General features: G+C 42.9%; 1 protein-coding gene across 1 annotated transcript in view; it reads right to left on the reverse strand.

Annotated features, from left to right (window-relative positions):
- Window positions 1–1,759: 1,759 nt before the first annotated feature.
- Window positions 1,760–12,560, reverse strand: part of MRAP2 (melanocortin 2 receptor accessory protein 2) — a 53,813-nt gene continuing 43,012 nt past the window's right edge. Inside the window, exon 4 of the mRNA XM_067702971.1 lies at window positions 1,760–3,322. Coding sequence (XP_067559072.1) covers window positions 2,929–3,322 — 394 coding nt within the window. The 3' untranslated portion in view covers window positions 1,760–2,928. The remainder of the gene's footprint in view (window positions 3,323–12,560) is intronic.

Raw genomic sequence — 12,560 nt, forward strand, 5'->3', positions numbered from 1 at the left:
TGAGAATGTTATACCAGCAGAAACACTGCCAACTTGGGGACAGAGACAGAACAAGAGGAAAGAAGGCTGGCAGACTCCCCCAAATTTTACATTCAGGGAACAGGTTGATAAACTACTCAGTTACAAATACATTCTACCCTTCAAGAAAAAGGAAGGACAATTTCAAGGGTAGAGCTGCAGGCCCAGAGGGCAGCCATGTGCCACAGAAGATTATTTACGGGCCTTGCAACCTAATGGAATTAGCACGGTTGAATTCTGAAATTGCTTGGAACTGGTGACTCCTTTCTCCTTTCCAGTTTCTCCCTTTTTGGACAGGAATGTCTAGAACTGGTAACCTATGCTTGTCCCACCATTGCATTTTATGAACAGATAACTTGTTTCTAGTTTTACTGGTCCACAGATGGAGAATTTTTCCCCAGGATGGATCATACAAAGGGTCTCACCCATACCTGACTTAGATGAATAAGGTGATGTCATTTGGGACTTCTGAGCTGATACTATTTTGACTATATATTGGACTTTGATTTCACGGTGTAATATTTGAGACTTTGAAGGATGTTGGGATAAGATGGATGTATTTTGCATGTGGGATGGACATGAATCTTTGGGGCCAAAGAGAAGAATGTGGTAGGATAATTCACGTCCCCCCCCCAAAAAAATGTCCTTTCCTAATCCCTAAAACCTGTGCATATGTTACCTTGCATGGCAAAAGGGACTTTGCAGGTGTGATTAAGTTAAGGATCTTGAGACGGGAGATTACTGTAGATAATCCAATGTTATCACAAATGTCCTTATAGGAGAGAAGCAGGATGGTCAGAGACAGAGATGTAAAGTGGAAGCAGAGGTGACAGTGATACAGGGCCTTGAGCCAAGGAGTGTGAGCAGCCTCTGGAAGCTGAAAAAGGCAAGAAAATGGATCTTTCCCTAGAGCCTCTGTATGGAACACAGCCCTGATGACACCTTGATTTTAGCCCACTGACACTGATCTTAGACTTCTGCACTCTAGAACTGTAAGAGAATAAATGTAGGTTGCTTTAAGCCACTGAGTTTGTGGTCCTTTGTTACAACAGCAACAGGAAATGATTCAGGAACCAATGAACATGTTGCATGTGTTGCCTGCTGTGTGGTCATAAAGTTCTTTGTATCTGACCCAGGAGTCTTGTGTCTTCTGCCAGCTTCCACAGAACTGTGTCATGCTAACTTGCTAGCTTTCGAAAGGGGTCAAATCTTAGACCTTTCACAGTTCTTGACATTTAATTAACAAAAATGATGGTATCATCATGGGTATTTTTCTATCTTTTGAATATCCTTCAGTCTTCTAATAAATCTATTTCTAAATAAGATACCACTTAAATCGTTTTGAATCTTAATAATAAATAACCCATGGTTTAAATTGTTACTTAAGTTATTAATAATATTTGCATTAGTAAAAGTTATTAAAATCATTTTAATGAATGAAAATAGCAAGTTTAATGAAAATAGCAAGTTTCTTTTTGCAAGACTGTGTGTTAACTACAAGAAATGTTCCATGCTTTGTCCTACTGTTTAGTGTTAGATTCTTAAAGAATAATATTTTCCTCAAAAGACATTATGGGAAAGGGGTTTCTTTTGGTGGAATAATTCCTAAATGAAATCTGGTGCATGACTCAGACCACTGGGATCCTAGAGATGATAGAAATTGAGACACTATAAACATGGAATCATTTTTAAATGAAATTGGATGTGAAAGCAAAGAAGCTGAGAAAATTCTGGTGCAGTATATGGATTTATTTTTCAGCTTAAGCAAGACAGGTGGTAAACAAATCCATAATGAAAATGCCACCCAGAGATTAGCAGCTGGCCATGCATGCAGCGGGACTGTGCAAAACCAAGTCGTTTCCAAACAGTGTGCAGGTTTGATTCCTTCATGAAATTAACGCTGGGTTGCCCCAGGCCACCTTGAATATCTGTTGATGGGGTATTTATAACCCATTCACCATTCCAGCTCAAAGCCCACACACTAGCCACATGACCATCACTGCCACATCTGCCAGGTAAACAGACAGCCTAGCAAATAGCACTCTTCTTGTTCACTAGCCAATGGCACAGTAGTGTGACCAGACACAGTTACACCAACACAGAGACACAGGAGGCACCTCCCCTCACCCAGCTGACAACCTTCCATACATTTCTGGGGACAGGATTGTCCTACAATGTACCATGAATTGGTACTCATCCTAGGAGAGGAGGGGCAGGGCTGTCTCCAGGTTTGAGCGTGGGTGGCTGTAGGGTCTCAGAACTGCTGTTTCAGCACAAGCAATAGAAATGCTAGCCACCGTGACCGCGAGAAACGAGACTCCTGACGTCCCGGTAGATGCTCAGGCCCCTGACAAAAGCTGGGCTCAGTTAAGGGTTGAGTGGGAGTTACAGACCTGGGGGATGCTACAACAAGAGGTAAGAGGCAGCGCCCTGGTTTCTACTGCTTTGGGTATATCCAGCCTCATCCGAATACAAAACAATAAATTCACAAAATATTAGAACTGGAATGGATCATCTACCACAGACCTTACAGTTAAAAAGGTGGCAGCCCAGAGAGGCAAAGCAACTTGCTGAAGGTAGAGCATGGTAGTGGCAGGTAGGAATGCAATATGCCAAACCCCATTCAAGAACACTGACACTGAATACGTGGCCAAGTTTTTCAATGACGAGGAGGATGAGACAGTGTAAATACTCGGTTCCTCAAAAAGCCCCAAATGTGTTTAAAGGTGTAAACACTCAGCTTAATCAACATTCTTCTGAGGGGGCTCTCTTCTCTCTCTGTCTTTCTGTCTCTCTGTCTCTCTCTCTGTATCTCATACACAAACACACATAATCTTGGTGAATGAAGATTTCTTGCTATACAAAGACAGACCCAACATCTTCAGGAAGACACTTTACAAAACATGCCTCTCAGTCCAAGTCTTTGTGTGAGGTCTGGGCAACTGGCTTATTTTCTAGAACAATAGGTGGTTCTGAAATAAGGAGATCATCTTCCCCAAAGGAGGAGTTCTGGTCCGTGTGGACGAAGTTGGGGATGTCAAATTTCATGAGCCTGTTCAGCTCCTCCTCTGGCTGCCCACTGCGTCTGATGGCTTCCTGAAGTTGAACTTCACTGTCGAGGGCTGTGGTCTGGAGACCACCTTTGGCCTTGTCCAAGTGGTCCATTTCATTGATGTAGCAGTGAAAGAGGGACCTGGATTCCTCATTGCCCTGTCGAGAAAAGACCTTATCTGGTTCCATTGGCCTTCCAAAGTCTGACACAAAGCTGTTCATTCTGAATCTCTTCTCCGAAGACTCTGCATTGCTGTAAAGCAAAGCAAAATAAAAGACTGCTTACACTCCAGCTTAGTTATCTGCAGAATCGTGGCTTTCGGCATCTATGGAATGCAAGTCCCCGTACACAGCATGCAGACAAACATCAGAACTGAGAGACGTCACTTCTGAACATGCACAAATAAACCCAAGGCAAAAGTCACAAGGTGAGGGCCCTTGGACCATCCTGCAAAGAGACCTTTTGCTGAGGGATCCTTGATATTCTTCATCACACACCAGTGTTTCTCAGCGGGACCCTTGGATCATCTGCATCAGAATTACTTGAAGTGCTTCTTAAAATGCAGAATTCTGGGTTACAGTCCCTCAGGATCTCTGGAGGTGGGGACGGGTAGTCTGTAGTTTCATAGAATCCCCAAGGATCACTACTCGTGGTCAGGTTTAGAACCACTGGCTGACATCAGGCCAGACTGAACAACAATACTGTCTCACAGGGGTGAGTTTCATGTTTGTCAAAGCACTGTCATATCCATTTATCTCACCCCATTCTCAAAACTGACCCATGCTGGGCTTCCCTGGTGGCGCAGTGGTTGAGAGTCCGCCTGCCGATGCAGGGGACGCAGGTTCATGCCCCGGTCCGGGAAGATCCCACATGCCGCGGAGCGGCTGGGCCCGTGAGCCATGGCCGCTGAGCCTGCGCGTCCGGAGTCTGTTGCTCCGCAATGGGAGAGTCCACAACAGTGAGAGGCCCACGTACCGGAAAAAAAAAAAAAAAAAAAACCAAAAAAAACTGACCCATGCTGTCACTTAGGCCAAGAATTATTATACCCATTTCACAAAGGCATAAGCTAAGGTAAGGAGGGGTCAGATTTCCTGCTTGATTGACACAATCAATTATAAGAGTGCAAAAATACTCCAGTTCCTGATTCCTTGTTTCATTTAGTGTGGAACAAATTAGCAATTCAATGGTAATAAATCAGTGAATGGATGAATAAAATAACTCTCAATGAGTCCCATGAGTGCCTGACAGAAAGAGCAGGGGCAAACTGAATAACCTGATAGCCCACCTACTTTAATCACCATTCTTTCCAGGTTTATAGAAAGGTGACTCCCACACAGGTAGTGACTCCATAAGGTCAAGAATCATGTCCGAACACTTGCAAATCCAGAATAGAACCTGACAACAATTAGGCTCTGGAGTGTGTAATCTCAGTGATTTCAGTACTTAAATCTCTTCTTTCCCATCCCATCACTCAAGATACAGCACTTATGACCAAGTTCTCATGGGGCAGGGGACATGGAATCAAGTTACAGGTATGAAAAATCTGATCTTAAAAACTAACCGCCATACTGTCTTGATTACTGTCGCTTTGTAGTATAGTCTGAAGTCAGGGAGCCTGATTCCTCCAGTTCCGTTTTTCGTTCTCAAGATTGCTTTGGCTATTCGGGGTCTTTTGCGTTTCCATACAAATTGTGAAATTTTTTGTTCTAGTTCTGTGAAAAACGCTAGTGGTAGTTTGATAGGGACGGCATTGAATCTGTAGATTGCTTTGGGTAGTAGAGTCATTTTCACAATGTTGATTCTTCCAATCCAAGAACATGGTATATCTCTTCATCTATTTGTATCATCTTTAATTTCTTTCATCAGTGTCTTATAATTTTCTGCATACAGGTCTTTTGTCTCCTTAGGTAGGTTTATTCCTAGATATTTTATTCTTTTTGTTGCAGTGGTAAATGGGAGTGTTTTCTTGATTTCACTTTCAGACTTTTCATCATTAGTGTATAGGAATGCCAGAGATTTCTGTGCATTAATTTTGTATCCTGCTACTTTACCAAATTCATTGATTAGCTCTAGTATTTTTCTGGTAGCATCTTTAGGATTCTCTATGTATAGTATCATGTCATCTGCAAACAGTGACAGCATATACCCTGAGAAAACCATAATTCAAAAAGAGTCATGTACCAAAATGTTCATTGCAGCTCTATTTACAATAGCCAGGACATGGAGGCAACTTAAGTGTCCATCAACAAATGAATGGATAAAGAAGATGTGGCACATATATACAATGGAATATTACTCAGCCATAAAAAGAAACGAAATTGAGTTATTTGTAGTGAGGTGGATGGACCTGGAGTCTGTCATACAGAGTGAAGTAAGTCAGAAAGAGAAAAACAAATACTGTATACTAACACATATATATGGAATCTAAGAAAAAAAAAAAGTCATGAAGAACCTAGGGGTAAGATGGGAATAAAGACACAGACCTACTAGAGAATGGACTTGAGGATATGGGGAGGGGGAAGGGTAAGGTGTGACAAAGCAAGAGAGAGGCATGGACATATATATACTACCAAACGTAAGGTAGATAGCTAGTGGGAAGCAGCCGCATAGCACAGGGAGATCAGCTTGGTGCTCTGTGACCACCTAGAGGGGTGGGATAGGGAGGGTGGATGGGAGGGAGACACAAGAGGGAAGAGATATGAGAACATATGTATATATATAACTGATTCATTTTGTTGTAAAGCAGAAATTAACACACCATTGTAAAGCAATTATACTCCAATAAAGATGTTTAAAAAAAAAAAAGACAAGAAAAAAAAGTGTTTGAGAACAGCGATGAATGTGCCAGCAACCTGTGACCTAAGAAGCTAAAATGTCACCTAGGAAAAGAGGGAACTAACATGTTTGGAAAAAGTATTGTTAGGACTGCTGGGGTCACACCATCCCCCAATTCCAGGCTAAGAAGCTCTGGGTACTAGCTTTCCAGCTTGCCTGGAGCATCAGCTGAGTGTGAAGGCCGACCCAGAAACCCAGCTGTGTACAGCAGCTCTTCTATAACCCAGGCTACATGTTCTCAGGATTAAATTGAGTCCATTGACCACCATCCCCGCCGCTTGCTGAAGAACGAAGGTACAGAAGACCAGGAGTGTTTCTACCCTCCCCAGGGCAGAGCCCAGGCGATAGACACTAAGATGCCTTCCCTGTCTCACCCCCGCTCTTTTCTCTCCCCATGACCTCTGGGTGTGGTAACGGTGCAATCTGTCTGATTCTCCCTCCCTGAGAACAAGGGAAAAGCCCATCTTTGTTCTCTTAGAGTCTGGTAAACATTAAATACTCAACAGACCACCCTGTTCTTCCTCTTTTGTTTCCCTGATAAATTAAAAAACCTGTGTGTGAAAAATTGTGATCACGGACACGCCTTGCTTCTATGTCGTTACTATTCATCTCATCGTTGGGCAATATTTACGTCCTGAAATCCATAGATCTTAAATGTAAACTTCAGTGTGTTTCTATTGATATATACACCCATGTAACCACCCTCCCAGTCAAGACATAGAATATTTCCTTTCTTCTGGAAAGTTTCCTCCCGTTCAATTTCCAGCCCCTTCAGGTGACACTGCTCTGATTTCTATTTCCATTGATCAGCTTTGCCTGTTCTTGAACTTCCAGTCGATTTCCACCTCCCAGAGGCAATCTGTTTTGATTTTTATCACCGCAGATTAGTTTAGCCTGTTCTTGAAATTCATACAAATGGAAGCGTGCAATATATAGTCTTTTGTGCCTGTATTCTTTTGCCCAGCATTATGCTTTTGAGGTTTGTCCATGATGTCGCATGCAGCAGTAGTCTGTCCTTTTTCTTGCTCAGTAATATTCTGTTGTACAAATACACTACAATTTGTTTATTCATTCTTCTGTTAAAGGGCATTTGGGTTGTTTCCAGTTTGGGGCTGTTATGAACATTCTTGAAAAGTCTCTTTGTAGATACACATTTTTATTGTTCTTGAGCAAATACTAAGAGTAGAATTACTGGGTCGTATAGTAGATGTTTCTTAACTTTATAAGAAACTGCGGAGTTTTCCAAAGTGGTTGTACCATCTTACACTCTCTCCACAACGCATGAGAATGACAGCTGTTCCACATCCTTTTCAGCACTGGGTGCTCTCCATCTTTGTAATGTCGGTCATTCTCGTGGGAGTGACGTGACACTCAGTGTGATTTTAATGAGCATTTCTCTGATGTCTAATAATGTTGAGCATCTTTTCATGCCCTTACTGGCTATTGGTTTATCTTCTTTTGTGAGGAGGCTGTGTGTGAGAATTTTGCCCGTTTTAAAATTGAGGTTACCTTTTGTTATTGATCTGTAGAAGTTCTGTCATATATTCTGAATGCGAGTCTTTTGGTAGATGTATGTGTTCCAAACATTCTCTTGACCTATGACTTGCATTTTCATTTTCTTAAAGATGTCTTTTGATAAGCAGAAGCTTTATATTTCAGTTAACTTCAAATTATTAACTTTTACCTTCTATGTTAGTGCTTTTTATATCCTCTCTAAGAAATAATTGTTGACCCCCAAATCACAAACCCTTTGCTTTCTTCTAGAACCAATACGATAGCCATGAACCACAGATGGCTATTTATTTAAATTTAAATTAAGTAAAATTTAAATTTTGGTTTCTCAGTCGTATTACCCACATTTCAAGTGCTCCATGGCCACATGTGGCCAGTGGCCACCTACTTACGCAGCACAGAGAACAGTTCTGTCATCATAGAAAGTTCTATTGGACAGAGCTGTTCTAGGAGCTTCTACTTTGGGTTTATGGTCTATGTTGAGATAGGGGTCAAGGTTCATTTTTTCCCATATGTTTACCCTGTTGTTCCAGGACTGTTAAAAAAAAAAAAGAAGAAGAAGAACCTTCCTTTCAATTGACCTTATACAAAAATCATTGTATTCTACACACAGGTAATGAAGGATAAGAAAATGAAAAAAAAATTCCATTCACAACAGCATCAAAAAAAAAATAGAATACTTAGGAATAAATTTAACAAAGGATGTGTAAGACCCGTCCACTGAAAATTTCAATGTTGCAAAGGGAAATTAAGGAAGACCTTAATATATGAAGAGATATACCAGGTTTGTGGATTGGCAGACTTCAGGTTAAAAGCCATATTACCATAGACTTAAACTATTGAAGTGTCCTTCCTTCAAGGGCCAAAATCCCTTCTCCCTTCTGTTTTTGTATGCTAACGTTCACTCTCCAATACCTTCCAGTAGTCATTCATTATATTTTGTCCAGATTTTATTTTATTTATTTTTTAATTTATTTTATTTTTGCTTGCATTGGGTCTTCGTTGCTGTGCATGGGCTTTCTCTAGTTGTGGTGAGCAGGGGCTGCTCTTCATTGCGGTGTGCGGGCTTCTCATTGCAGTGCATGGGCTTCTCATCACGGTGGCTTCTCTTGTTGCGGAGCACGGGCTCTAGGCACACGGGCTCAGCAGTTGTGGCTTGTGGGCTCAGTACTTGTGGCTCGTGGGCTCAGTAGTTGTGGCTTGCGGGCTCTAGAGAGCAGGCTCAGTAGTTGTGGTGCACAGGCTTAGTTGCTCCGTGGCATGTGGGATCTTCCCGGACCAGGAATCGAACCCATGTCGCCTACATTGGCAGATGGATTCTTAACCACTGTGCCATCAGGGAAGTCCTTTGTCCAGATTTTAAATTGTTATCTGCAAGGTTATACTGAAACATGCTACTCTGCCATTACTGAAACTGGAACCCACCTGCCTAATTCCTCTTGGCCCTTCATGAATCATCTTAGGTGCCACCTTCTTCCCTGACTCCTCCAGTCTGAGTTGGGACGTTCTCCCAGAGGACTGGGTGCTTCTCTCCATCTGCCTTCTCACTCTGTATTGAGCCCATTTCTTTACTTGTCTAGCACCTTCCTTAAGACGATCAGCTCTTGCGGCAGGTATTGTGTGTTTCTTGTCTATGTCATCAGTACCCAGCACGGTACTAGGCATAGAGTAGGTGCTCATTAAGTTTTTGTTAAATGAGTGAATGCATCAATCATGAAGAGATCACAAAACTAAAGCAACTCTTGCCTTGGCAGGAGGCCTCTCCTACAGTTGCAGAAATCAATTCGAGGGCGTACCCAGGGTTGGCAATCAATTTGAGGGCATACCCAGGTAAGGCTGAAAATAAGGACTGGTGAGCCTTAATAGACAAATGGTCTGTTACTAGAGATCCTGAGTGTGACTCCAGCTCCAGAGATACAAGAGATTCAGCAAACTAGCCACATCTAGGACTGCCCTGTACCTGTTTCTGGCCAAGGGAAGCACTGTCTCTGACTGTACCCTGCAGTGCTCCCCACATCCCCAAGCTCTGTCCTAGAGTCTTCTATGGCACCAATGCCTTGCATTGCTGGAGCTCACAGACCACAGAGCTCCTGCAAGGGCATCTTGCACCTTCTATAACTGGCCCACCTTGGAGGCTGCAGGAGACTCAGGTTCCACTGGGGAGACTTCCCACCATTTATTGGTAAGAATGGCTTCAATAAAGCCCAGTGAACTCTCTCCCCGCCCAGTGGTTACCCAGTCTTTAAAGCAGACTAGCCCTCATGAGTCACACCTGAAAATGTTCTTGTACACTTAATGTTGGAATAGCAAAGGATGCTCACTAATTAGGCAGGGGGGATTCTGCTGCTGGATGTTGCCTTAATTCAGTTTTCAGGAAACATGTGCCATATTGTTAAGGCTGTCTTTCCAACCTTATAAAACATGTCCTGGTAGATAACCTGGGTGCCATGACGGAGAGAAGAAGGCTAGTCGCGAGTTTCCCATCCTCTGAAACTCAGTTGGCATATGGAAAAGTAATGCTCACTGGCACCTATCAGAGCAGTTAAAACAGCTGAAAATCAACTTGTTCTTCCACAGCCTTGGTTACACCTGTGAAAATTTAAAATTACAAGGGCTAACCTCTTAAATACCACCTTGATTAAAATGATAATTAAAACCAGAAGCCATAAACTTCAATAACTGGAACACTGAGAGAACGAGAAACTGTGAGATGTTGACTGAGCTAGCAATTAATATCATGTTATAAGTATCATAAAGAAAAGAAAGGATACTGAAGAATATTTGTACTATAGACTGAATGTTTGTGTTCCTCCAAAATTCCCATGTTGAAACCTAATCCTCCAAGTGAGGCCCCAGTGAGATCCCTCTCTCCTTCCTCCATATGAGGACACAGTGAAAAGTCCATCATCTATGAACCAGGAAACAAGTCCTCACCAGACAGTGAACCCGCCAGCACCTCAACCTTGGACTTCTCAGCCTCCAGAACTGTGAGAAATAAATTTGTTACTTACAAGCCATCTAGTAAATATCTATGGTATTTATAGGAGCCTGAACATACGAAGACAATTAGAAAATTCAGAATCACCAAGAATTTTAGTGTCTTTCATTATTTTTGTCACATTCCTACCTATTCTATATTTTGTCATCATGAAACTGAGATCTAGCTAGCGTGTTTGCAAGAAGTTCTCCCGTGTCATCCTAACTTTTGAAAAATGACAACTGTTTATTTTGATAGAATCTTAAAATCACTTGTTTTACTTATTTAAGAATCTCTATTCCTCATTTTCAGCTTGTTATAAGAAATGCAATTTGGACTTAACCTACTGATTGTGACATCCCCAAACTCCACCAGCCAGAGTAAAAAGACTGTTCAGACTGTTCTGATTCTTGGTCTTTTCTTCTTCTCACTCTGGGTTGTGTCATGTATTGTCTGAACCTGTGGGATTTTCTGTACCAGAATAGAGATCCTCCATCATGAGCACCCATCCAGTCCTCTGGCATTTGCATTGCATGTCATTTGCTTCCATGACACTCCCCTGCTCACAAAACTTTCATTGATTCCCCAATCTCTTCTGCCTGATCTTTCAGACCATCCTCTCCCACATCACATGGCCTTTCCAGTGTCAGCTCCCACCAGTCCCCTCGCCAACCCTACCGTCCGGCCATATGGGACCTGACTGTCCCCCTCTGAGCCTTTGCTTGTGCTGTTCCTCCTACCCCTTCTCTGTCAAAATCAAATACGTCCTTTTCTGTCCAACTCAAATGTCCCTGCCTCCATGGAGACTCTCTGATCTCCCAGCAGGAAGGAATCTGCCCCCTCTGTGCTCCTTTCGATTTTACTGACCTTGCCTTACAGGATGCAGCCCTTCCTGTCTCATGTCAGAGCTATTTGGTATGCTCTTTTCTCCCCCATATACTGCTGTGCTGTACGCTATTCATCTTTGCATCTCTCAAAGGGCCTTGCCATCATTCGACGCTCAATCAATGCACCGGACGGCTGTATCTGCAGGTGGTCCAGAGCCCTGATTCCTGTGAAAGGCACAGCCACCTCCAGCGTTTAGGGATGTGCTCCTTCCTCTGGGACCCTACGAGAAGTTAGGTCAGGAGGGCAGACTTCTCCCACCTTCGCTGGCAGAGGGAAAACACCCGTAAGATTCTGGGTTATTCCCTTAGGAATTTTCCAGATTTATGATGAGTTTTTACAAATGGAGCGCCTGCTGCTGTACTGAGTCTTAGCGTGCCTGACCATCCTCAGGTTCGCCCCAGTCATGAAAAGTGGGGGGCAGTCCAGCCTGCGGGAACCTAGTGTTTCCAGCAGTCACTTTCAGTGGACTTTTAGAGATGCGTAAGCCAAAGACCTACTAAACTCTGTGATGAACCACCAGTGAGAAAATAATAACAACCATTTCACAGGAGCCATAGCCTGTGCTGAGAGCCTTATCTCACGTAACAGTGGCACCAACCAAATCCTTGCGTGTGTGTGAAAGTGCCTTTTGGTTGCTTTTGTTGGTAGTTCCAACCTGCCAGGGAGATGTCAGTCTCTCTGAGGCGAGAAGGATTCTGCTACCTTAGGATGGCCCTCAGCACACCCACAGCTGTGCACTCAGGATACACCTTGTAACTGACGGGGAATTAAAAGTGACTCCTGAACAGAGGTGTATAACCTGAATCAGAGACATAAAGCAGTTGGATTTTTCACCTGTTGATATATGGAGACCTTTCAGAACGGAGGCTCTACCTCGGGAACCACTCTGCACTACATCTGCACTTAGCTGGTTCCTGTGACCTTGGTCATTAGCAAAGACCTTGAGCACAGACATTCTCTTGCTATTAGCTTTTAGGTGCGCTGTACCCCTCCTTTAGTGAGTGTCATATTCAGGAAAATTGCAACTCAAGGTAAAATGTAAGTTCCATTTTTGCAAGGTCACCTGTCCTCACCCCTAAACGAAGACCATCCCCACCTGGACAAAGTGCACTTAGCAAAGGCTACAAAAGAGGGCATTTGAGGTGTATGATGTCTGGGGTTTGATCGTTTTTTTAAAAAAAAGTCCAAAATATTCAACATAAAAATGTGGTACAAGCCTTTCCCGTACTCTTTCTCTCTGGCAGATTTATGATAATGGGGTTATAATACTTTAACAAG

This window comes from Pseudorca crassidens, chromosome 13 (genome assembly GCF_039906515.1).
Source record: "Pseudorca crassidens isolate mPseCra1 chromosome 13, mPseCra1.hap1, whole genome shotgun sequence".
NCBI classification, from domain to species: Eukaryota; Metazoa; Chordata; class Mammalia; order Artiodactyla; family Delphinidae; genus Pseudorca; species Pseudorca crassidens.